The sequence below is a fragment of the Pteronotus mesoamericanus genome, unplaced genomic scaffold (genome assembly GCF_021234165.1).
Source record: "Pteronotus mesoamericanus isolate MK-2021 breed Mesoamerican mustached bat unplaced genomic scaffold, CSHL_Meso_final scaffold_550, whole genome shotgun sequence".
NCBI classification, from domain to species: domain Eukaryota; kingdom Metazoa; phylum Chordata; class Mammalia; order Chiroptera; family Mormoopidae; genus Pteronotus; species Pteronotus mesoamericanus.
In genome coordinates this window covers 1,273,373-1,300,981 of record NW_026555322.1, presented here as the reverse complement: position 1 = coordinate 1,300,981, position 27,609 = coordinate 1,273,373, and the positions used below count along the sequence as shown (strand labels likewise).

The 27,609-nt window shown below is 44.5% G+C and overlaps 1 protein-coding gene across 1 annotated transcript; it reads left to right on the top strand.

The window, feature by feature from the left end:
* LOC129061202 (nuclear RNA export factor 2-like) lies at positions 1–27,609 on the top strand. The gene is made up of 21 exons (XM_054561854.1): positions 1–100; positions 15,508–15,568; positions 18,085–18,178; positions 18,789–18,872; positions 18,984–19,088; positions 19,202–19,282; positions 19,397–19,466; positions 19,597–19,685; positions 19,804–19,911; positions 20,071–20,180; positions 22,072–22,108; positions 22,619–22,687; positions 22,771–22,826; positions 22,975–23,082; positions 23,203–23,261; positions 23,353–23,468; positions 23,557–23,599; positions 24,247–24,319; positions 24,813–24,986; positions 27,370–27,430; positions 27,565–27,609. The coding sequence occupies exons 1-21, from the start codon at positions 1–3 to the stop codon at positions 27,607–27,609; spliced, it is 1,743 nt and encodes a 580-aa protein (XP_054417829.1).

Sequence of the window (27,609 nt, the reverse complement as noted above, 5' to 3'; positions counted from 1 at the left end):
ATGCTTCGGACTGGGCAGCCGCCCTTGCCCCGGCCCAGGCTGGCGTACTCTCTGGACCTCACACGCTTGCCTGCCGCCCAGACGCGTGCCCCCAGCACTGGTCAGTTTAGGGTCTTCTAATGTGTGCTTTCCCCACTTTTGGCTCTTTGGAGGCATGGCCTGCCCATGCAAAATGGAGACTATGGAAGGGGAAAAAGTCAGCTCCAGGACTCTCCAGTTAATCCTGTCTCCAGTCTCTCCCAAAGGGTCTCTGGGCAGCTCTATGACCCCTTCGTCTAGGGATCCACTATTTCTGCAGACCAGGTTGTAATCGCGCACCTTCTGGCTCCCGCAGTGCTTCTGCCTCTTTGGGGGCGTGGCCTGCCTGCACAAATGGGGACTACAAAATGGGGAGAGACTCTGCCCTGGGGATCTCAGATAATCCTCCAGTTCATTCCCCAACCCCTCCATCTCCAGTTTCTCCTCAATGGTCTCTATGCAGCTGTCTGTCCCCTTTGGCCAGGGGTCCTCTATTTCTTCCAGCCATTCTGCACGCAGGCCCTAGCCCACACATGCACATGCTGTGTGCAGAGCGTGCAAAAGGCAGGTTAATTGATTATCTTATTCCTGAGTGAGGTGGTAGCTGCAGAGTGGGAGATGAGTCATGACCAGGGCCCTGCTGGCCACCATCTCTGTCCTCTTCACAAAGTTTTCCTCACCAATCTTTCCTCAGGCACCAGCCCACTCTCCTGCCGCCTCTACCTAGAGATCAAGGCAGCTGCCACTGCAAATTTTTGTGTTTAAATGTTTCTTTTCATCTGTAGCCACCTGTCTCTGGCAGAGAGCGCCCGAAGCTTTTCGGGGTTGCGTTTTGTCTGTGAGTTTTCCTGGTTTCAGCTGCTATAGTCTAGGGGTCCCTGTTTATGGTTCAGACCCTGTTCTTCTCGGGGGATCCAACTGGCCCTTTCAATGTCCCTCTGGTGCTGGTGCCCATGGGTGCCCAGCCCACCCTCTTGAGCCTCCACCGCACTTCTCACCCAGTAGGATGTGTGAAAGTTGATTCCACTGTCTGTCCGCAGCTCCAAGGCTCCTCTCCCTCTATCATTCCATTGTTTTCCGGGTGATTTCTCGAGTATTTAGTCACAATTCCAGTTTGGTGTTGAGAGGAGGTCTGCGTGACTCCCATTCACTCCTCCACCATATTTTTTTTCTCAGTTTTATTCTTTCCTGAGCTTCTAGCTCAGTGAAATTCAACCCTCAGTTCTTGCTCAGTAAACAGGTGACCTTAACTTTAATTTCTACAGTGTCTTTAAAGGAAAATCGTGTTAATTTTGTAAATGACAAAAATCAATTAAATATTTCTAAACATACAGTGACATCAAAAAATTTTTAAATGAAAACAGCAAATTAGGGATATATTTTTAGCACATGATTAAATTTTGAAAATATATCTGCGTAAATGCTAATATGCCCCATAGTGTACTAATGTACAGTGCCAAATATATTCACATATCTCCTCTTTCAACTCTCTCTCTCTCTCTCTCAAATGGTTCATTGCATCCCAATGTTGATACTAGACCCAGATTGTTGCTAAGACTTGATCACATTCAGGCTTTATAGTTTGGGCAAGAATACTTCAAATATGGTATCTATAACATAACTCATGATGTCTAGTTGTTTCTCTTTTTGTGGTATTTATCAGTCATTGATGCCAATTATATAGGTCTGTTATTTAATTATGAGTTTTTAAATGGTGATATTTAAATTCTACCATGCTCTCTTTATATATTAACCAAAATATAAACAGAAATTCTCTTGTCAATAAATTGGCTAACTTTATGTACAGCTTGTACATGAAAAAAATAATATTCGATTCTTTCTCTTTAGAAATGTTCATAAAAATAAGTTAGGTTATTGGCATTTTCCAAATGTCACCAATAAGTCTCCTTTTTTTGTTGTTGTTGAGTGCCAGTAGAAACTCATACCTCTTAACATAATGATGGGCTTCAAATGCTTGTTATAAGATTTTGAGCAATCTTCTGGTTGACATGGCAGAGTAGGCAGACATGGCTCACCTTGTTGCACGACCACATTGAAATTACAACAAAAATATAGAACAACCAGCACTTGGAACCATCAGAAATCGAGTTGAATGGAAGTCTGACAACTACGGAATTAAAGAAACCACATCCATCTAGACTGGTAGGAAGGATGCAGAGGCAGAATGGGCTGGTCCCACACCCACATGTACTGGATAAAAATGTGGGAGGGATATCTTGGGAGCCAGGAGTCCCAGCTCCACACCAGGCCCTGCAGCCCAGGGTTCCAGTGCCAGGAAGATAAGTCCCCACAACTTTTGGCTGCAAAACAAGTGAGGATTGAGTTGATGGAGGAAAATTCTGGAGCCCCAAGCAGCTCCTCTTAAAGAACCCACACATGGACTCACCTACTCAGACTCATTCCCTCTGAGCTTCAGCACCAGGGTAGCAGCTTGAAAGGGACTAATGGCATACTGGGAGAAACTGAAGTGTCTAGCATCAAGATGAGCAGTGGCCACTGTCCCTTTTCTAAACCTTCATGCTACAGAGCCACAGAGCCACAGAGCAGGCAAGGTGGGGCCATATCTGAGACTCCATCAACCAGGCTAACACTATTTGACTCACTCCACCCCACCCAACTTATAGGCCCACCCCAGCTCCTTTTCCATATGAATGATTTGTTTTGGTTCATGCTTCACAACTTCTTAAATCCTATCAAACGAGCAACAGCTTGCCTCAGTGAGCCCTAGACCCAGCACTATCAGCAACCTGCCTAAATTCACAGCTTGGCTTCACCTGGGAATCTTTGCTCCTAGAACAAGTAGCAGCCATCTCAGATTGCTTTATAGCTCAGGCAGAGTGGCCCAGGGAAAACAGGTGGGGACTGACCTTGGCCTGCACCACCCAAAACCCCAGGGCCAATGCACCCAGAAGATAGCTACAGACCACATCAGAGCACCCCTATCCTGCCCCTGTACAGTTGATCCTCCACAGAGTGTGCAGTTGGGTGGTAAGTGGTCACAGCCAATCCTTGCATCTGGCTGGCCTGGGTAAATCTCTCCCATTGATCTATCAACTGCAACCAAAGCTCAACTACAATAGTAGGGTATACTCAGCCCACATGAAGAGTGCACCACAAGTACCCAGCTTGTGTGATAGGAGAGGTTGTGCCACTGAACCCTACAAAACACCTACATTAGGCCACACTACCAAGACACAGAGTTATACCAGCTCTACCTACTACATAGAAATAAACACAGGGAGGCTGCCAAAATGAGCAAACAAAGAAACATGGCCTGAATGAAGGAACAGATCAAATCTCCAGAAAAAGAGCTAAGTGAAATGGAGATAAGAAATCTATCAGATGTAGAAGTCAAAACACTGTTTATAAGAATGCTCTAGGAACTTAGTGGGGACCTCAGCTGCATGAAAAAGATCCAGTCAGAAAGGAAAGATGTGCTAATTGAAATAAAGAACAATTTGCAGGGAAACAACAGTCAGGTGGATGAAGCCAAGAATTAAATAAATGATTTGGACCATAAGGAAACATAAAAAACCACCACTCAGGGCAACAAGAAGAAAAAACAATACAAAAAATGAGGATAGGATAAGCAGCCTCTGGGACAACCTCAGGAGGTCCAACATTCACATCATAAGGGTGCCAGAAGGAGAGAAAGAGCAAGAAATTGGAAACCTATTTGAAAAAATAATGAAAGAAAATTTCCATAATTTGGTGAAGGAAATAGATATGCAAGTCCAAGAAGCAGAGAGAGTCCCAAACAAGATGGGTGCAAACAAGTCGACTCCAAGACACATCATAATTAAAATACCAAAGATTAAAGATAAAGAGAGAATCTTAAAAGCAGCAAAAGGAGTTAGTTGCCTACAGGGGAGTTCCCATAAGAATATCAGCTGATTTCTCAAAAGAAAGTTTGCAGGCTAGAAGGGATTGACAAGAAATATTCAAAGTCATGAAAAGCAGGGACCTACTACTGAAATTGCTCTACCCAGAACACCTATCCTTTAGAATCAAAGAACAAAGAGCTTCCCAGACAAGAAAAAAACAAAGGAGTTCATCATCACCATACCATTATTATATGAAATGTTAAAGAGACTTATTTAAGAAAAAGAACATCAAAACTATGAACAATAAAATGGCAAAAATACATATCTATCAACAATTGAATCTATAAAACAAACTAAGCACACAGGAAGAACAGAGACAGAATCATGGATATAGGGAGCTTTTTGATGGTTGCCAGATGGGAAGGAGGTTTTGGGAGAATGGGTGAAGAGGTGATGGGATTAAGAAGTACAAATAGGTAGTTACAGAATAGCTATAGGGATGTAAAGTACAGTATAGGAAATGGAGTAGCCAAAGAACTTAAACACATGACCCATGGACATGAACAATGGTGAAGGGATTGCCTGAGGGAGTGGAGGGTGCTGGGTGAAGGGGGACAAATGGGACAAAATCAGGACAAGTGTAATAGCATAATCAATAAAATATAATTTTAAAAAATTAAAAATAAGGTTCTGAGCAAAGGAGTGAAAAATTTCATTTATGCTTTTAAATACCACTCTGTCTAGTAAGTTAGAAGTATATGGTGAAGGATCATAGATGAAAGCAGAGGGACCAGTTGGAAGGCAATGTAATACAGGAGACTGATTTTGGTGGTAGCAATAGAGGTAGTAAGAAGTGGCTAGATTCTGACTATATTTTGAAGGCAGAGCCAAGAGAATTTTCTTACAAATTAGGTGTGGAGTTTGAGAAAAAGAGAATACACCAATTTTATACCAAGTTTGGGGGATTGAGCATGGAGAATTTCTAGGTCCAATGCTTTCATTTCATTCCCAAGTGCCACACAAGGAAGATACAAAAGATTATGAATGGTAGATCTTTCCTGATAGCAGGTCACACAGTAAAAGTAATCACTTCCCAGAAGAGCTAATCTGTAACCTGGTAATAATCAGTACATACTGGAGTGGCCAGGAGTAAATACATTTTTAATCATAACTGAGCTCTGAGAAAGCATGGAATAATTAACCTATAGATGTACAGCACACACCTAGAGAACCTTAATTGTTATAAGGCCCAAAGAAAATCTGCTTTCTATCAGTCTAATTGCCTTAATCCTTCCTCCCTCAAAACCACTAGTATTACCATCAGCTGGTACATTGTTTCAGTTGAGTGTTCTAAAAATAGAATACCCTTAGTTTCATGGGAGAGATAATTGAGACTATCCTATTTCTGTAGATGTTCCCCCCAATAAAATCCTAAATCTTGCCACATGGTGAATTAGATGTGTTGGTAGCAGTTGCAGAGATTGAAAAAGGAAATTGCTAAGAGTGAATTCAGTGTGAAATATAACCAAGACACTTTTAGAAGTATACCTGAGGCCATAATATCTGATAAAGTACACTTTAAGGCAAATAAAATTAGTAGACAAAGAGGATATTATATAATGGAAAAAGGATCAGTCCACCAGGAAGACATAATGATCTTAGATGTGTACACATTCAAATAACAGAGCCTCAAATACAGGAAGCAAAAACTGATGTAACTGAAAGGAGAAATGGCCAAGTCAACAGTTATTGTTGAGGCCTCAAAACCCCTTTTCAGCAAGTAACAGAATTACTAGAGAGAAAATCATCAATGATATAGGAGATTTGAATAATACAATCAACATAATAATGGAATCTACATGACATATACAGAATACTCTACCCAACGACAGCAGAATATACATTTCTTTCAATTTCCCATGCAATATTCACCTGAAAAGATTATCTCCTGGGCCATAAAACAAACCTCAACAAATTTAAAAGAATTGAAATCATACAGAGTATGTTCTCTGACCATAATGCAATCAAATATATCTATAACAGAAACAAATAAAAAAATCTAAACACTTGTAGCTGACACTATCATTCCAGTTCACTGTTGAAATCCTTGTTATAGAAAAGCAGAGGTTAGACTTTCCCCCTGAGCCGAAATACATTTCTGGCTGAACAAAGAGAAAGCTTACTCAGGATATTTCAAACAGTATTGTTGAGAGCAAGGCTGGAGGGAGGGGGACAGTTTATGAGGCTGTTATATCAGTCCCACCTGACATTAAAGCCTGGCCTATACTGAAAAAGAAAGTATAGATTGCTAATTAGTAATGAAGTCAATTTCGTAGCTAATTGTGTTTGGAAGGTATGAGAGAGTTTGCCTACCAGGTTGTGGCAGGGTTGTTAGATAACAGAAGCCTTAAAGAAGGCAAGATTCACATGCCTTCCTAGTGTATAACCCATAAATATTTATACTTTTGTTCATAAATAATGTCTCCATTTCTAAATGGATTCACAGTTACCCTTTCTTTAAGATTTCTTCCCTAATTATGCCATCTGTCAAGTAAGACTCATATCTAGAGAGGTAGAGGAGTTTGCTCTCTGGGGTTTGTGTGTTTATTCCATTCAAGCAACTTGATACTTGGCTTGCCCTACCATAATGTTAAGCCAAGATGTGGTTGGTACATAGTGTGCTAATTTTATTATTTGTTCTCAATTTCAAAATACAATGATGGGGTAGCTCTCCTCAAGAAAAATAAAGTTTGGGATCCTTTCCAGAATTTTGGTAAGGAGAAACTTCATTACGAAAATGGTGGGTATGAGCCTCAGCCTTTCCACCCTCAGAAAGATGAGGGAAATATGGCAATGAGGGTGTGTTGCAGTCTGTCAAGGCTAGGCAGATTCACTAAAGACTTGGGCAGACAGAACTATCAGATATAGAATTCAAAACAATGGCTCTAAGGAAGCTCAATGAGCTCAGCCAGCTCAAAGAGAACTATGAGAAACTGCAGAGAAACTATCAGGATCTTACAGCAAACTATATCAGCCTGGAAAAGGACATAGAAACTATCAAGAAGACACAAGAGGATATGAAGAATACCATTTCTGAATTGAAGGACACAGTAGAAGGAATCCAGAGCAGGCTGGATGAAGCTGAGGATCGAATCAGTGAGATGGAGGACAAGGTAGAAAAAAGCTCCCAGAAAGAACAAGAAATGGAAAAACGGCTCAAAAAGAATGAAGAGGCATTGAGGGAAATGCAGGACAACCTGAAACGCAATAATATCCATATAATAGGGATACCAGAAGGAGAAGAAGAGGAGCAAGGGGGAGAGAACCTCGTCGAAAAAGTAATGATGGAAAATTTCCCTAATTTGAGGAGAGAAATGCTCTCATGGATCCAGGAGACACAGAGGACCCCACTCAAGAGGGACCCAAGGAGGTCCACTCCAAGACACATCATCATTTAAATGGCAAATGTCAAAGACAAAGAGAGAATCCTCAAGGCAGCAAGGGAGAAGAAGAAAGTAACATACAAGGGGGCCCCGATATGCCTAGGAGCTGACTTCTCAACAGAAACACTGCAAGCCAGAAGGGAATGGCAACAAATATTCCAAGCCATGAAAAGCAAGGGCCTACAGCCAAGGCTGGTCTACACAGCTAGGCTCTCCATTAAAATAGAAGGAGAAATATGGAGTTTCCCAGACAAAAGAAAGCTAAAAGAATACATCTCTACCAAACCAGCACTCCAAGATATGCTAAGGGGACTGGTTTAAGCAGATGAAGGAAAAGAATGAGACAGAGAGGAACACAAGTACAAAGAGAAAAGCTGAGTAACTTTCTATCAGTAATATCTCTCAATGTGAATGGACTAAATGCCCCAATCAAAAGACACAGGGTAGCTGAATGGATAAGAAAACATGACCCACACATATGCTGCCTACAAGAGACCCACCTCAGAGCAAAAGACCTACACAGATTGAAAGTAAAGGGATGGAAAATACTATTCGAAGCAAATGGGCATGAGAAAAAGGCTGGCGTTGCCATACTTGTATCAGACAAAGTAGATTCAAAGCAAAGGCCATAAAGAGAGACCCAGAGGGGCACTTTATCATACTTAAAGGAAGAATCTATCAAGAAGATATAAACATTGTAAACTTATATGCTCCCAATATAGGAGCCCCCAAGTTTATAAGGAAATTGTTGGATGACTTCAAAAACGATATAGACAGCAACACACTGATAGTAGGGGATTTCAACACCCCACTGTCAAAAATGGACAGATCTTTCAAACAAAACATTAATAAACATATTGTGGCACTGAATGAAACACTGAATCAAAGAGACTTAACTGACATATATAGAAACTTACATCCCAAAGAAGAAAAATACACATTCTTTTCAAATGCTCATGGCAGTTTTTCAAAGATAGACCACATGATAGGACACAAAGCAAGCCTCAGCAAATTCAGGAAAATTGAAATAATACCAAACTTTTTCTCGGACCACAAGGCCTTGAAACTCGAAATCAACCTCAAAGAGAAACTTCAAAAACTTGCAAACTCATGGAGACTGAACAGTACACTATTAAACAATGAATCGGTCAATAATGAGATAAGAGAAGAAATCAAAAAATTTCTGGAAACAGATGAAAATGAACAGACAACTGTCCAAAACCTATGGGACACACCCAAGGCGGTCCTGAGAGGGAAGTTCATAGCAATACAGGCTTACCTTAAAAAGATAGAAACATTGCAAATAAAAGACCTAACACTACAACTTCAAGAACTGGAGAAACAACAACAAATAAATCCCAGAGCAAGTAGAAAGAAGGAAATAGTCCAGATTAGAGCAGAACTGAATGACATAGAGACAAAAGGAACAATTCAGAGGATCAACCAATCCAGAAGCTGGTTCTTTGAAAAGATTAATAAAATTAACAAGCCTTTAAGCAGACTCATCAAGACAAAAAGGGAGAAGACCCAAATTAATAATATCAGAAATGAAAGAGGAGAAATAACAACTGATACCACATAAATACAAATGATCGTCAGAAACTATTATGGACAATTATATGCCAAGAAATTTGAAAATCTTGATGAAATGGACAAATTTTTAGAAAAGTATAATCTTCCAACACTGAAGGAGGAAGAAACAGAAAGCTTGAACAGATCGATAACAGCTGGGGAAATTGAAGCAGTCATCAAGAAACTCCCAGCACACAAAAGCCCAGGGCCAGACGGTTTCCCAGGAGAATTTTACAAAACATTTAAGGAAGAGCTAACCCCTGTCCTTCTCAGACTATTCCAAAAAATCCAAGAGGAGGGAAGACTCCCAGACTCCTTCTATGAGGCCAGCATCACCCTGATCCCAAAACCAGATAAAGACCCTACAAAGAAAGAAAACTACAGGACAATTCCGCTGATGAACATAGATGCTAAAATCCTCAACAAAATATTGGCAAACCGCATCCAGCAATACATTAAAAAGATTATCCACCACGATTAAGTGGGATTCATCCCACGGATGCAGGGATGGTTCAATATATGCAAATCAGTAAACGTGATACATCACATAAATAAAAGAAAAGACAAAAACCACATGATCATCTCGATAGATGCAGAAAAAGCATTTGACAAGGTACAGCACCCATTTATGATCAAAACACTCAGCAAAATGGGAATAAATGGGGCATTCCTCAACGTAATAAAGGCCATATATGAAAAACCTAGAGCCAATATCATACTCAACGGGCAAACACTGAAAGCTTTCCCACTAAGATCGGGAACACGACAAGGATGTCCGCTCTCACCGCTTCTTTTCAACATCCTATTGGAAGTCCTAGCGACAGCGGTCAGACAAGAGAAAGAGATAAAAGGCATCCAAATAGGAAAGGAGGAAGTAAAACTATCATTGTTTGCAGATGACATGATAGTGTACATAGAGAACCCTGTAGACTCTACCAAAAAACTCTTCAACCTATTAAGTGAATTTGGCAAACCAGCAGCATACAAAGTCAACATTCAGAAATCAAAGGCATTTTTGTACACCAGCAATGCAATAGAAGAAGAAGAAATCAGAAAAAATATACCATTCGATATAGCACAAAAAAAGATAAAGTACCTAGGGATAAATTTAACCAAAGACACAAAAGACCTGTATGCAGAAAACTATACAACATTGAAAAAAGAAATTAAGGAAGACACAAATAAATGGAAGCATATACCGTGCTCATGGATTGGAAGAATTTATATCCTCAAAATGTCCATACTACCCAAAGCAATTTATAGATTCAACGCAATCCCTATTAAGATACCAATGACGTATTTCACAGAAATAGAACAGACATTTCAAAAATTTATATGGAACCATAAACGACCCCGAATAGCCGCAGAAATTTTGAGAAAGAAACACAAAGTAGGAGGGATCACAATACCGGACATCAAACTCTACTACAAAGCCACCATACTCAAAACAATCTGGTACTGGCACAAGAACAGACCCATAGATCAGTGGAACAGAATAGAAAGCCCAGAAATAAGCTCAGGTCTCTATGGACATCTAATATTAGACAAAGGGGGCAGAAGCATAAAATGGAGCAATAACAGCCTCTTCAACAAATGGTGTTGGGAGAGCTGGACGGCTACATGCAAAAAATTGAAATTGGATCATCAGCTGACACCATACACAAAAATAAACTCAAGATGGATAAAAGACTTAAATATAAGTCACAACACCATCAAAGTCCTAGAGGAGAACATTGGCAGGAAACTCTCAGACATCCCACGCAGCAATGTTTTCACTGATATGTCTCCTAAAACAAGGGACATAAAGGAAAGAATAAACAAGTGGGACCTCATAAAAATAAGAAGCTTCTGCACGGCAAAAGAAAACATCAGCAAAATGAAAAGGGAGCCAACCGTATGGGAAAATATATTTGCTAATGATACATCAGATAGAGGTTTGATCTCCAAGATATATAAAGAACTCAGTCGACTCTACTCCAAGAAGACAAACGATCCAATCAAAAAATGGGCAAAGGACCTGGGCAGATGCTTTTCTAAGGAGGAGATACAGAGGGCCCAGAGGCATTTGAAAGGATGCTCAGCATCACTAGCCATCAGAGAAATGCAGATCAAAACCACCATGAGGTACCACCTCACACCAGTCAGAATGGCCCTCATAAACAGGTCCACAAACAACAGGTGCTGGCGAGGCTGTGGAGAAAAGGGAACCCTAGTACACTGTTGGTGGGAAAGCAGACTGGTGCAGCCACTATGGAAAGCAGTGTGGAATTTCCTCAGAAAGCTGAAAATGGAACTGCCTTTTGATCCAGCGATTCCCCTGCTGGGAGTATACCCTGAGAACACCAAAACGCCAATACAAAAGAACTTATGCACCCCAATGTTCATAGCAGCACAATTTACAATAGCCAAGTGTTGGAAGCAACCTAAATGCCCATCAGTAGATGATTGGATCAAAAAATGATGGTACATATACACAATGGAATACTACGCAGCAGAAAGAAAAAAAGAACTACTAAACTTTGCGACAGCATGGATGGAACTGGAGAGCATCATGCTAAGCGAAATAAGCCAGGGCGCGAAGAGAAATACCATATGATCTCACCTATAAGCGGAACCTAACCAACAATGCAAAGATGCGAGGAAAATATGACCAGCAACACTGAAAGGAAAAGAAATCAACAGGGACAAGAGGGAAGGGGGGGGCAGGGAAAGGGAAGGGAAGGGGAAAGTGAAGGAACATATAGCAAGGACTCATGGACAAAACCAAAGGGGAAGAGCTGAGGGAGGGAAGGTGGGAGGGGGCAAGGGAAAGAGGTGGGGGGGAGGCAGAGACAAATGTATTTAAAAAGTAAATAAATTAAAAAAATAAAAATAAAATAAAATAAAATAAAATAAAAGACTTGGGCAGACAGAAGAAAAGTCGCAGAGCCCTGAGGATGCTTCACATGCCTTTATTCAAGGGTGGGCGAATCTATGAATGTTGGAAACTGCATGTTTGTTAGCAGGGAGCCCCCTGCCTCCTAATGTACCGGAAACAGACAAAGCTGGCAGGAAGCCAACAAGTTGTGTAACATAGTGAGATTTTGCGTATGCAAGCCTACTCACTATTATGGAAACAGTTTATCAGACCCAGACTCTAGGCTATGGAAATACTTATAGGGCCCAGTTTCAAGGCTATGAGAACACTTCTTATCTTAGTTCCCCAGACACCTAGGTGAGGAAGGTAGATTGCCTCCATTTACCCTACAATCTGCCTTTTCTGGGTTCCTCATTGTACAATCTATGCGAGGATATCCTCCGCAAAGGTCTCTTAGTGAGGAGGGCAGAGCCCTGCATCCATAAACCACAACAGCAATAGAAACGACAGCAATAAGCAACCAATAAAGCCAACGCTAGATACAGCAGTCAGTCAAATTCCCATACAAGTAAAACCACCCATGTAAGCCACACACCCAGAGGGTCCCAGTGGGAACTGCAGCCCACACACTGTTCCGCGCCTCCCAACAATGTCTAAGAATATGGGTCTGACATAGACCCACAGAAATTCAGTCCACTTAGGCTTGTCCTTGAGGCTTTCAATACAGGGAGGGGCTGGCCCAGCCAATCCTACAGTCCCAGCTGTGAGCCACGCTTGCGCTGCCCTACATGGAGCAGCCAACCAATGGCTGGGACCAGTCACACCGCTGCTTCATTCAAGTGCACATGCTGGTCCATGTCGCTTTCCACAAGGAATATGCACTGTTCTATCTGTAGACAGAAGTTGGAGAGATGTGCCATGGGAGGCTATCAGATATGTTCAGGAGAATTTCAGTGCAGATCCAGAACACTAATTGGTTAACCACTGAGGCATAGGGATGTACACAGTCCACTACACTCCAGGGGCGAAAAGACAAACAGTTATAGGTACCAGTAAGGGCAAGTCATAACCCTCAGACAACATACAAGCAACTTCTGGGCAGCTGATAAGACAGTGGCTGGCAGAGGGGGATTTCCTGGACATGAATACCAAACCTTTCGTGCTTCAGCTGGCGGGTGGGGGGGGGCGCTCAGCATCTACATGCAGCAATGGTGGAGAACTCATAATGGGCTGTAGGAAAATCACAAAGGTGCCACGAAGAAGCATTTTGTGGTCTGCTGGCTCTGGGTATGTCACCTTTAAGACTGGGGCCAGATCCCAATTGCCCAGGACACTATTTTCAAGTTTCTCTCTATCCCTTCTCCCCAAGGGGCAACAAGAGCTACCCAACCCAAGTAGGGGGCTTTTATTTCCCAAGGCCATGTCCAAATGTCTGTTTGCCCTTGGTCCAAGCCCTCAGGAGCAGGCAAGAGAATATTTCCCTGTTTTCCGATTCCTGGTTTCAGCAAAGCATCCTTCGTCTGTACCTGCAGCTGAATTGCAGCCACAGTCCAGTGGAGCAAGGCCACATGGAATTTCCAGTCAATCTGTAGGTCTCAGGCCCATTGTTGCACCAAGGTCCCAGTAAAATGCATCCCCTGATCACTTTCATTGATTAAGGGTCGCCTGTAAGCAGCATATAACCTCTTCAATGCAGTAATCACTGCTTTCTGATCTGGGTGTTGTGCAAGATAAGCAGCTAAAAGTCCCATAGCCATGCCTACACAGGTAATAGCATACTTATATCCTCTTGAACTAGGTAGGGTCCTGATTACATCCACCTGCCACTGGGTCAGTGGCACTCATCCCCGCACCACCTGTCCAGTAGTCCCCACCGGCCTCTGGAAATGCTCTCATGACCAGACAACACATGTCTCACAAGCTTCCTGTACCTCTGCTAAGGTGACAGGTAACCCCTAGTCTCTATGGTGGACCACATGATCTTTTGTCCAGCATGTAAAAGGTGATGGTATAGCCACTGAGCTACTTCCCTCCCTGAGGGACTGTTAGGTACCGTTTCTAGCCACCGCACCTTGGCTAGAGTGTCAGCCTCATCATTCCCAGGGGAAACAAGAGGGGCATGCCCAGTCACATGATATACAGTGATTTGTTTCTGGTGGCCTAACTCCCATAGGTCTTGACACTAAGCTTGTCCCCACAATGGCCTATGTATAACCATCCATTTATTTGTATACCATGTAGAGATCCACAGTGTTAGCCCCCTGTACACTGCCCCAGCTATCTGTGCAAATAGTCAGGAGCACTGCCTCATTAGTAGCCACAAGCCAACAGCCTGTGATTCGGCCCACTGGCTACTCTGAACCACACCAGTGTCAAACCAGATTGTGTCTGTCTCTGGCTGAAGTGCCAAGGCAGGCTGGCCCCTGCTGAATGCATCAGTGTACCATGCATCTGAGGGAATAGGTGCCTGCCCTTCCTGGAAGGGGTTAGCTTCCATTTATTCTATAGGGACAGGAGCAGTAGATTTTTCATCTACATAGGTAACAGGGCCTAGCACTTCTTGCAGCTCAGCCCATAAGGGGCTAGTTGATGCACTACTCCTTTGTTGCAGATAAGCCCCCCACTTAGCCAACATGGGCATCTGAGCCATCCCACTGTGAGGCTTGACTATCCAGTCCCAGACACTTCCTGAAATGGGATACATGGTCTTTACTGTCACAGGGACTGTTTATGCTATAGCCTCCGTGGCCAACAGGGCAGCATATACTGCAGCCAGTTGCTTTTCAGTCAAGGAGTACCGTACCTCTGCTCCTTCCCATAGTTGGGACCAGAAACCCGAGGGTTGATGTAGCCCTTCCAATCACTGCCCCAGACTCTACCCAAAGCCTTCTTGTGTCACATTATTATCTAGCTCACAGGGTCTAGCCGGATCTAGAGCATGCAAGGCCTGAGCGTGCTTAGTGATGTGCTTCACTCCTTGGAACGCTTGTTCCAAGTTCGAGGTCCAGTCCGTATTCACTCCCATTTTTACCAAAGAACACAAGGGGCGAACGACCTGTGCAAGATGGGGCACAAATGCTCTCCAGTACCCAACAGGCCCAAAAATGTCTGGAGCTGTTTCACAGTGGTAGGGGTCGAATATGCCTGAATTTTACCTATCATCGGATCAGGGATGACTTTTGTCTTACCTGACCAGACAACCCCCAAGAATTTGACAGATAATCCAGGCCCTTGCAGCTTGGTTTCGTTGACTGCGCAGCCACTTGACTTCAGGTGGAACAGCACTTGCAGCACTGCTTTCTCTAATTCTGCAAGAGAATCACTGGTTAGCAAAATGTCATCAATGTAGTAGAACAGGTGCACTTCTGCAGGCTTTGGCCACTTAGCCAGGTCTTCTTCCACAAGCCTGTGACAGATAAGCTGTTCAAGTACTCTTGAGAGAGCACTGTAAAGGTCCACTCTTGGCCTTCCCAGGTGAAGGCAAACTGATCTTGACTCTCTGGAGCAAGGTCAGTGGAGAAAAAGGCATTTGCTAGATCAGCCACAAAATGGTAAGTTCTCAGCTCATTAGTTAATGGGTCCATCAAGTCCGTCACAGAAGGGACCATTGCATGTATTGGAGGAATGACTTTATTGAGTTCTCGTTAATCAGCTGTCACTCTCCATGTGTCATCTGGCCACACAGGAGAGTTAAAAGGACTGTGAGCGGCCCTAATTATTCCCACCTTTTCCAACCTTCCTATAGTTGCCATAATCTCCTCATGTCCTCCAGGCAACCAGTACTGCTTCACCGTCATTACCCATCATGGAGGTGGCAACTGCACAGGGGGATGGTTAGCATGTCCCTGCTGAATGGCTTTTACCACACACCTGCAGGCAAAACTCTCCTGTGGTCGTGTGTAGCCACAATCCCTGGAGCACACCAATGCCCAAGATGTACTTAGGAATGAGGGATACATAGACACTGTATTCACAGGGGGCAAGCACCCCCTACCCAAAGAGAGTGTACAGCCTTTACCCTTACACTCTGTCCCCCCATAACCATCAATAGAGACCTCAGGCCCCAGAAACTTCTCAGGGTTTCCATGTAAGAGGATACACTTAGCTCCTGTATCTGAGAGCCAAACCTCGCTGGACATTTTCAGAGGGCCAATGAAGAACCAATTTGACATGCAGCATCTGGTCCCCACCTATCCCCTGTAGGCGGGTTCCTCAGCCTGCTTCCTATTCAAGTGTCCAAAGGAATTCCCCTCCCTCCCCTCGAGAGGTTGGCACAGCCAGGTTGTCTTCCAGCCAGCCTGGACAGGCCTCTCGGTTCACATCCCCTGGCTTCTTCCTGCCATCTTCTGGGGCCACAGGGAGCATTGGTCAGCTCACAGCTGCTTCCAGAGCTCTAACAGGCAAGCGTTCAGCTCCCTGTCAATCTTAGTGTGGTCGACTCCAGCCCCTACAAGATCTGACCACATCTATGTTCTGGTCACCTGCAGGGGGGTACTGTTCAACTGGAAAACAGAGGAGCTTTGAGTTGTTGCCCTAACCATTTTTTGTTGGTGGCAAGCCTCTGCCTCTCCCAGACTGGCCACCATTGTTGTGACATCATTTATGCAACAGCCAACATAAAGTATCAAAATGGCCTTTAGCGACCCGAAGGAGGCAGAGGGAGCATGCTGGAGCACAAGATCCTGCATTCCAGCTGTAAAGCATACATCCTTAGGGCCCTGTGTATTGGGATTGAACATGGCCTGACACATGACCAACTCCCACAGGATTTGCACTAAGTCCCTGAAGGACTGCCATCTGCTCACTGTATCTGGCACCTCTCCCACATTCATCCAGACCATGCAGACAGCTGCCATAACCCACTCCAATAGTGACTGCAAGACATGTCCCCTGCCATGCTGCCAGCTGTTCTGCAGCTGTTAGCATAGAGGGGGGTGGGTCGTGATGGAAGCTAACTTTTCCATTTCATTATTAGTGCACATAATGCTGTCCACCCCTAAATCCCACAGGAGTAAAAGCCACATTGCTAAAGGCTCCCCAAGTCGCTGGTGAAACATTCGCAAGATCAACCAGTTTGGCCTGCCTATAGGGTCAATATGTGGTATATCCCACCATCTGGACAGGACCTGCCAGATCTCCCCAGGGTGCCAAAGATTGTTGGGATTTCATTTTCTGTAACACTACGGGGCGGGCCTTCAGGTAACATGGTTCTGCCTATCCATCTTCCTTCTCTTCTGCTTCTGACTTGTTTGCATGGCTGGGGAAGGGGATTGTCACTGCTCCACCGCTGACAGCTCTTCTTCTAGGGCACCAGTTTTGGCTTCCAGGGCCTCCTTTTGTCCTTGGACCTCATGTAGTTTTTCAGCGTTGCAAAGTGCAATTTCCGTCTCAGCTCACAAAGCTGAAAGTAACACCCAGGCCACAGCCCCCTTGGCCCCTGCAGCTGGAGGGGCACTGGGCTGCTCCAGGGTCTCCCTAACCACTCACAGGGCTTTTTCCACTGTGCCGGTTGCACCACTGATATTGGGTCACCTCCTGCGTGGGGCCCAAAATGCCAGGAGGCTTGCCACCTGGGTGCCACATCCAGGTATCAGGTCACCCATCCAGGCTGCCCTCAGAAGACCCAAGGGGTTCCTCCATTTCCATACCATGTGAGTCCCACGAACTATGCCAATTGTGTTGCAGTCTGTCAAGGCCAGGCAGATTCACTCACGACTCAGGCAGACAGAAGAAAAGTTGCAGAGCTATGGGGATGTTTGACATGCCATTATTCAAGGGTGGGTGATCCAAGCATGCTGCAAGCTGCATGTCTGTTAGTGGGGAGCCCCCTACCCCCTTATTACTGGAAACAGACAAAGCCAGCAGGGAGCCAACAAGTTGTGTAACAGTGAGATTCTGTGCATGCGGGCCTACTCGATATTATGGGAACCTTTTATTGGACCCAGACTCAAGGCTATGGGAATACTTATTGGGCCCAGTTTCAAGACTATGAAAACACTGCTTATCTTAATTCCCCAGACACCTAGGTGAGGAAGCCAGATTGCCTCTATTTACCCTACTGAGGGATTCCCAGAAGGACCCTCAAATAAGTGTACATGCAACCTAAGTCTGCATGTAGCAGCACCTAGAACTATGCAACTGTTTCACTTTCCATGGTCTTTTTCTTTTCTTGCTATAAAAATGAAGAATATAGAACTGGAATAATGATTGAACAATCCTAGGTGTAGACCTGGTATAATTGAGGTAAGCATACATAGAAGACTTTTTAGCATTTCTATATATTTATGGGCACTCACTTCTATGTACTTCCTCATGGAACTCTCTCTGACTTCCACCCCAACAATATCAGTGTGAAATGGCTTAAAGAACACCAAGAAAGAACTCCAGAGAGACAAATGGAGAACACACAGGAAGGAACCCTGGGGAACTGGTTCAAGATCACGGTGAGTATCCTGACAAAAAGTAGGGAATGTGCAGGAGAGGCAGATCAAGGGGAGTTGTGTTGATTCCATATAGAGATGCTAGGAACTTTAGTAAGGACAGGAGGAATTAATATCATTGATTATCAAAAGGGAATGTTCAGAGAAGCATAAAAAAGAAAAAGGTTGACTAAAGGAAGATCATAGGAGGTTGTCTAAAGGCAAATGTAGAAACTAATGCCCAGGAGATAGAGCAACTTTTCCCTAGATGTTTTCAGTCTGGCTCAAGCTGAGTGTGGGGTGTAGATTCTCTAGAGTGTTTTTTTTTTAATGAAATCAGAGGGACAGGTAGGGTCTTCAATAAGTAGGATGTCCCATGGAACCTTATTAAAGGAAGATGATTTTAACCATCTACACTTGATTATTTGGGGGGGGGGAATGTTGCAATAGAGAAAAGGGACAATTAGAAAATACATATATGGGGGGGAGGTGAAATCCTGTCAATGGTTGCAACTTTAAAGTCTTTTAAAGTTCAGTAGGAGGTCAGAATAAAAGAGTGTGCTGGGCTGTTTAGCAGCTTTGTTTCCATGATGTCTTTCCTATCTCCCATCCCTTCCCTTCTTCTCATCCTTAGATCCCTTATGGGATAAAGTATGACAAAACCTGGCTACTGAATTCACTCCAGAGCCATTGCAGTGTCCCCTTCACTCCAGTGGACGTAAGAGAGAATGGTTAAGCCAGATGAAGGGGCACAGGGAATTGGGAGAGACCTGGCTCAGCTGGGGCCATGAGCCTCTGATGCTATTGCTGTTCCCTTCAATCCCTGTAGTTCCACTATGTTCAACACCGGGCCCTGTTCTTTGTCCAGGATGCTAGTGCTGCCTCTGCATTGAAGGATATAAACCACAAGATTTGTGATGAGGAGAACCAAAAGGTATGTGTTAAAGATATTACCTGTATCTAGTTCCAAAGCAGGAGGACACCCCAGAAGCTAATAACATTTAGGATTAGAGTTCCTGGTGCATAACCCTCTTTGCCTCCCTGCAGATACTCATCTTTGTCAATACTTCTGCTGTACCTTACTCTGTGTGCAATAAGTTGGAGCCAAAAGAAGTGGAACAGCTAAAGGTAATGCAGTCTCAAGGGTTCATGTTTGCCCCAGGCCCACCTGTTCTACCTCCAGCCCCCGATTTCCCTGTCACCACCACAACCTCAGAGCTCAGTCTCCATCTCCCTCTGCAGCTGACCATGAGCAAACGATATGATGTCTCCCAGAAAGCTCTTGACCTTCATAAGCTCCGCTTTGACCCAGGTATAGCTAATAGTAATAATTCTAGGGAAGGTGAGGGCACAAGTGTGTACCTGAAAGGGAGATCTAGAAATGGTAATGCAGTCCTGGACCCCTCTCAGTCTTTTGATTACCTTTTCTTGACTCCCTGAAGACTTACTGGACCATGATATTATTATAATCCTGAATCAAAGAAACTACATGACTGCCATCTTGCAGATCATCGAAAAGAATTTCCCTGAGGTAAGGTCTCAGGTTCAGTTCTGGTGTTATGGTTGGGAGTGGAAGAGGTGAGACAGAAGGCAGATTTGTCTCCCAGGTCCCAGATAGTAACCGTCTATCTAACACTTCTTTACCAAAGCTGTTGTCCTTGAACTTGCGCAAGAACAAACTGTACCAGCTGGATGACCTGTCTGAAATTACACAGATGGTCCCCACAGTAAAGAACCTGAACCTTTCAAAAAATGAGGTGAGAAGGACAGATCAAAGTTGGGTTGAGAGTTAGGCATAGTGGTCATCAGAATGATGACGGCGGGCAAGCAAATGCACCTGTGGGGAAGGGAAGGGACTGTGTGCAGGAGCCCAGATGTCCCTCTTTCCCTTTTCCAATTTTTCCCATACTTCACAGCTGAAGTCAGCCTGGGATTTGGACAAAATCAGAGGCCTGAAGCTCGAAGAGCTGTGGCTGGAAGGGAACCCTTTATGTGGTACCTTCCCAGACAAGCCCACCTACATAAGGTTGGTGATAACCACTCTCATCCTTTCATGGAGAGATCCTTCATTAGCCCTCTGAGAGACAAATTACCCCTGACAGTGACCCTCAGCAAGATGTGGAATCTCTAGTCCTCTGGAAGGACCACAGGCCTTGCCCTCCCCTTTCTCAGTATATGTGTCTCTGATTTGAGCTTAGAGGTCTCCTTTTCTTCCTCTAAATGGCTCACCTGGTTTAGAGTTGGTCTCCCACATCTCTGCACCTAACCTTCACTAGCATGCCCAAACAAGAGTGTGTTCCAGGGACCACGGCTCGCCCTCCTCACAAGAACCAAGAGGGTCCAGCCTTTAGCCAGATGCTCTTGCCCTGCAATGAGAAGGACCCTCCACTGAGAAGGACGCCCCACCAAACACTCATGCTGAGACAAGGATTCCAGCTCTGAGATGACACAAAATATCCCTACCCTATTCTGGGAGGAACTTTCCCCTCCTTCGAAAGTCCTCCTCTGAAATTCCACACTGACATGAGGACTTTCATACCCTATGCCAAGAATATAGGCCCTACATGGCTATAATCACGACATCCGTTCTTTTAGTGCAATGCCAGGGGATGGGGCACCCTTGGGAGAATCCAGAGTTCCCTGAGTCAAGAGGCCAGAAGTGAGCCAGCGCCAGTGAGCAGAGGGCCTCCCGAGGTAGCAGTGGAAGGCAGAGTGCAGAGGGGGTTGAGGAGAGGGAGGGGCAGTCCTATTAGGGGCACTGCCCCTCCACACATCCCATCACCTGCCTGGTCCTTCAGAGGAGCCCTGGGACGTCAGCCATGGGAAGGATTCCTCAGGCAAGGAACCAACTAAGACCGGCACAGGTGCACAGGAGCCATGAGGAGAGAAGGCGGTGATCATAAGAGGGGGCCACAGACCCCCAACCCCATGCTGAGCTGGGGCCCGACCTTTACCCCTCCTGCGAAAGGTCTCCTGGGCCCGTGGCTGCTGCGTCTCCGACTCTGAGTTCAGACTGAGCCCCCGCAGTTGACAAAGGCTCAGTCAGCATCCAGGGGCCCTTCGGCCAACAAGTGCATGATTTCCATCCCTCGCTGGAGACCCAGGGCCATCCAGGGACAGTTGAAGGAAAGGGCTGCTGTAGGGGAACCGTGTTCCCTTCCTTCTTTCTCCTTATCTGACGCCATCCCCCACCACCAGAGCAGAGCATCTTTCCCTTCGCTCTTTTTCCCCTTTTCGCTCGTCTCCACTCCCCTATGTCTTCCCAGCCTCCTCTCCTATCTTCAGCCCCCTTCTTTCTTCTTCCCCCTCCCTTTCCCTCCCTGCCTCCGGATCCCTCCCTCACTCCCCTCCCTGCTCCAGCATCCTGAGCCATGCATGGGGTGGGCCCTGGTCCTGGCAGGATGCTGGACCCCCAGTGAGGTAGCAGAGCCCTAGGCTCCACCCCCTTCCCACTTCTCTGGAGCCTTCACTGGGGACCAGGAGGAAGAAAGGGAGGCAGGGGAAGGGAAGAAGCCCTGGAGTCTGAGACCCAAGTGCTGTGTCTTGTGGCCCTGGAGAAGGGAGTGAGGGCCCTCTGGATGGGAGCTAACGAGCAGGATGGAGAGGGATTGAGGGAGAGGGAGGGCAGGAGGGAAAAGGTGACGGAGGGAGGGAGGAAGGGAAGCGATGTGAATGTGAAGGTGTGGAGCGAGATGAGGAGACTGTGTGTTTCTGAGACTCCGTATGGCAGAGGGTCAGTGCTCAGCAGGGAAGTGGGCCCAGAGCCCTAGAAATCAGAGGCTGAGGAGGGGAGGGGCTGCTGGGTGGGCAGAACACCTGTCTCTGTTCATGCCATCAATGCCATCAGTGTTTTAACTAAATGGAAGCACTGCAACCCAAACTATCAACCACGTCTTTCTGTTTTTCAATTTGGACAGTGCCATCAGGAAATGTTTCCCCAAGTTGTTACGCTTGGTAAGTGCCTTCGTTCACCATCGCCTCTACTCACGCTGACGACCTCCACACCTGCCCTCAAGCACTTTGTTTGAGTCTTGCTTAAACTACGCGTTTGCTTCAGACCCTTATCCATTTTGGGGGACATGGACTTCTGAAAAAGACATGAATATGATCTCTGTGGAAATGTACACACAGAGAGAGCGAGACAGGGAGAGAGGCAGGGAGGGAAGGAGGTGGGGAGGAACAGAGAGAGGCAGGCAGGTAGGCGCGCGCATGCACGCGCACACACACACACACACACACACACACACACACACACACAGACACACACACACGTGTTTCCAGTAACTGCAGAGACTTCCAGGACCTCATGATGCAGTCTCCCACTGTAATCTTGCCCATTGAAATTTCCAGGGCCCTTTCATACCTAACACCTGCCCCTCACTGTCTCCTGGACCCATCCTTCCCTGTAATCATCCAGGACCACCTCCCTTGTCTCCACTCCTGACTTCCTCTTCCCTTCCCCAGGATGGCCAGGATTTACCCCCACCAACTATGGTTGACATTGTACACGTGGACATGATAAAACCCTGTAAGGTGAGTATAGACCGAGAAATATTTGGAGTGTTGCAAGGGATGCTTTGTCTACTACATAGTTTGAAGGTGTCTTTTGATTCCAGGAAAGCTATAAAGGATCTGAGACACTGAAGAATATAGTCTTTCAATTCTTGCTTCAGTAAGTACCCTTCGGATCAGGTAGTAGAGGGGGACTGGGACAGGAGAGGCTATACAAGCTCAGGTCTGCTCATGGGTTGAAGGAAGCTTTCAAGGCCCTTGGGGGCCCAAATCAGAGAGATAACCAGTTCACCATTTTTTTCCCACAGATATTACTTGATGTATGATTCTGGAAACCGACAGAGTCTCCTCAGTGCTTATCATGATGAGGCCTGCTTCTCCCTGACCGTTCACTTCAACTCCAAAGACCCAGCTCCGTGAGTATCACAGCTCAGACTCTCCTCCTGGGTTGTGTGGCTCCCCAGCAGGCACAGGCCAGCTCATGGGAACACCCACACTGGCCAGACCACCACCTCCTGCTCCTCTTTTTCTCTTAGAAGCAGTTTGTTTGAGTACTTCAAGAATAACAGGAATATGAAGAAAGTCAAGGATCCTGGTAATCGTGTGATGTGAGATCAGCATGGGAAAAGAGATCTGGTCAATCATAGTGGCCAAGAGCCCAACCTTACCTTTTCCTTCCCCCACAGACCTGCGGGTTCAGCTGCTGAAACATACAAAGCATGATATTGTGTGCTCCCTCTGTTTGTTGCCCAAAACTCAGCATGACGTCATCTCCTATGTGGTAGACCTCTGCGTCCAGACAGTAAGCATCTGTATCCTCTCTCCATCAGAAAGAAAGAGGTATGATGTTTAGAAGGATGCTGAAAGCTTTAATAACCGTTCCCTTTCAGGAAGTGATGCTCTGTTTTTCTGTCAGTGGAGTTTTCAAGGAAGGTGAGTGTGTGTAGAGTTCCCCCTCCATATCCCCAACTACTTCCTTTCCCTAACTTGACTTCCTCCCAAACTTTCCCAGCTTCCCAGATTGCTTTCTTTTCTTTTTTCATCTCCTCTCCCCTCCCCTCCCCTCCCCTTCCCTTTCCCTCTCCCCTTCCCTTCTCTTCCCTTCCCTTTCTCCTAGTGCTGCTTTGCCCCCAAAATACTGTGTTCTGACATACATCCATGCCTTTACACCCTCATCCATACACCCTAACACAGCTCATGTGTTAGAGACACAGCCTGTGAAGTTTTCACCTTAGTTCCTTACTCTGTGACCTTGGGCCCATCTAACCTTTCCATTTCTTTATTTGCAAAATAGGCTGGTAATACCTTCTTCTGGGGCTGCTTTAAAAAAAATGAATCAAGTGAATATGTATTAGAGGAGCCGACACATGTTAGGGGTCCTGTTACTGAGAGTTGATTATACCTACTGCTGCACTCTCAGTCCTTGAAATCCTTTCCCGAGTCCCAGTGAAAAATTGTCCTTGTCTGGCTGCCATCATGGTGTTGCAAGAGTATCAGGTTAAAACCCTGACTAGGGAATGCTGCTTGAGTGAAATGTATGTACAACTCTAAGGCGGGGTTGCTCCTTGTTGTCTTTGAAGTGGAAGGAAAGTCTCAAGGGTCTGTCCATGCCTTCACCAGGACCTTCATCTTGTCTTCTGGAAGCAATTCCAGGTAAGTGCTGTGGGCATAACGTGAGAATGAACACCCATCCCAGCCTAATTCCACTGGTGTAAGAGTGTGGTGGTGCAGCCTGGAGGTTTTCTCAATACTGTGGAAAGCCAACACATAGACCCAAGGAGAGGTCCAAGTTAGTGGTTAACACTGTGGGCTCTGGAGTCAGAATACCAGATTCTTTTCCTGACATCAACACTCACTAGATAGCTAATTGACTTTGGTGAACTTAGAAGACCTTAGTGACTCATTATCCCCTTCTGATAATTTAGCTGCTGTAAAGGGTAAATGCATTAAGATTAAATCCAAAAATTGAGTGAAGCTGGTAGACAACTTCTTGAAAGGTGAGCTCAGAGCGAGGGACAGAGGTACCAGCCAAGGAATCCGGGGAGGGGGAGGCCAGGCACAGTTGGGGTATGGAAAGAAACTGGTTTCTGAGTGACAGTGGGAGCAGGATTGTTTTGGGGAAACTGAGGGCTCATCTTTCTTCCAGTCTGTGCATCGTGAATGATATATTGACCGTGGTGGCAAAAGAAACCCAGAGTGAGTTCTCCATTCCAGTGCCTACACCCACCTTCAGCTCCCTGCCCACCCTCTCTGCAGAGCAGCAGGAAATGGTGCAGGTTTTCTCCACCCAGTCCGGGACAAGCCTCCAGTGGTCTCAGAAGTGAGTGCTGGGGATCTGTGGGGATAGGAAGGAGCTGGGAGGGCAAGGGAGTGGATCAGGGGAATTTGCATTTAATTCGCAAAAATAACCATTTGGATGTGCTTCCAAAAAAGTGAGCTCATGAAATACGTATATTAATTTTATTCTGATATATGTAAATAATTTTAAACAATATATTGTTCAGATGATATGGGCTTGCATGTATAAAACCCTAAGGAAACCACTAAAAATGTTAGAATTAATGAATTAGTTCAGCACGATTGCAGGATACAAGATCAATATACAAAAATCAATTGTATTTCTATACACTACTAATATGAACAATCAGAAAATGAAATTACAAAAACAATTTCATTTATAATAACATCAAAAATAACGTGCTGAGGAATAAATTTAACAAAAAATGCAAAATGTATACTCTGAAACCTCCAAACATTGTTGGAGTAAATTTTAAAGGACCTAAATAAGGAGGAAGATATCCCATGTTTCTGGATCAGAAGAATTAATATTGTTAATATAGCAATACACCCCAAATTTATATATAGATTCAATGTCATTATATCAAAATTCCAGCTGGTTTCTTTGTACAAACTCACAAGTTAACCCTAAAATTTATAGGAAAATGCAGTGGACCAAGAACAGACAAAATAATCTTCAAAAAGAACAAAGTTAGAGAACTCACACTTCCCCATTTCAAAACTCAGTACAAAGACACAATAATCAATCCTATATGGTACTGGCTTGAGGTTAGACATATAGATCAATTAAATAGAATTAGAGACTACACACTTGTGTGCACACACACTCACCTCACCTTTATGGACAATTGCTATTCAACCAGGGTACTGAAAGTATCCAAAGAGTAAAGATCAGTCTTTTCAACAACTGATTCAGGGACAACTGGATACCCGCTCACAAAAGAATTAATTTGTACCTCTATCTCACACCATATAAAAACATAAATCAAGTTATAACTAACACTATAAAAATCTTAGAAGAAAATATTGGAGTAAATTACTTGTGACCTTGAATTGAGCAACAGTTTCTGACATATGCCAAAAGCACAAAGAAAAAATAAATCAGTTAGACTTCATCAAAATTTAAAATTTTTTGCATCAAAGGACACTAACAACAAAGTGAAAAGACAACCCGCAGAATGCGAGAAAATGTTTACAAATCTCATATCTGACAAGGTATGCTTTCCAGAATGTCTGAAGGACACTTTCAACTCAACAATACAGACAAACAACCCAATTTGAAAATGAGAAAATGATATGAATAGACATTTCTCGAAAGCTGATATGCAGAAGACCAAGAAGCACATGAAACTATACTCAACATCATTACTCATTGGGGAAATGCAAATCAAAACAAAGAGATACCATGTCATACACACTAAGATGGTTTTTGAGTGAAATAGAAAGTAAGTGTAAATGAGGATGTGGGGATATTAGAACTTTCATATATTACTGGTACAAATGCAAAATGGAGCATTCGCTGTGGAAATATTTTTGGAAGTTTCACAAAATGTTAAACATGTAGTTACTATATGAGTCAGTAATCCCACTCCTAAGTATGTAACAAGGGATACGAAAACATATGTTCAAGCAAGCGCTTATACAGGAAGACTCATAGCAGTATTATTCTACTCGGAAACAACCCAAATGCCTTTTAGCTGATGAGTGGATAAAAAAAAATATGGTACATTCATATAGCAGAATATTTTAAATTCACAAATAGAACACAGTTCTTACCTACGTCATGACATAGATGAACCTTGAAACCATTACACTAAGTAAAAGAAGCCAGAGTCAAAAGCTCACATATTGTATGACTTCATCTACACGAAATGTCCAGCATAGGCAAATCCACAGGTACTGAACACAAATTTGTAATTGCCAGGGTCTAGGGAAAGGGAAGGAAGAGGGAGTGATCTCTTATACTTAAGAAGTTTCTTCCTGAGGTGAGGAAAATATTTTGGAATTAGATACTTGGCAATGGTTGCACATTCTTGTAATATACTAAAAAGCACTGAATTGTACACTTTAAAATGGCAAGTGCTATGGTAAGTGCACTATAGATCAATAACGTATAATTGGAAACTTGCATTTTTAGGTTTCCATTTGTTGTTTTCTTGAATATCTTTCTTTGTCAACATTATTAAGCTCCCGTGGTCCTCTGAAGAGCTCTATTTTTCTGTTTTGAATGCTAGTGACAGAGGTTTTGGTTTTCACCCGGTCTTTCTTCCTCATTACACATAGTGCTCTTTCTGTACATCTGCCCCAGCATCGATTTAGCCACATAGACTTAGTGGTGGCATTGCATGCTCAGCGTGTCTGCACTGTGGTACTACGGGAGATCACCTGTTCTTCTCCCGCTCCAGGTGCCTTCAGGACAACGAGTGGAACTACACCAGAGCTGCTCAGGTCTTCACTATGCTCAAGGTGAGGTCTGGGTACCAAGTGGGTTAAAGATGGATGTTTCCGGGCCTTTGGGAAGGCCAAGAAAGTGGAGCCTGGTGCCCTCGAATGAAACTCAGGGAACTGGTTCTTCTGACATCCCGATTCCTCCCCTGCAGATGAAGGGCACGATCCCGGAGGAGGCCTTCAAACAAATCCCTTAA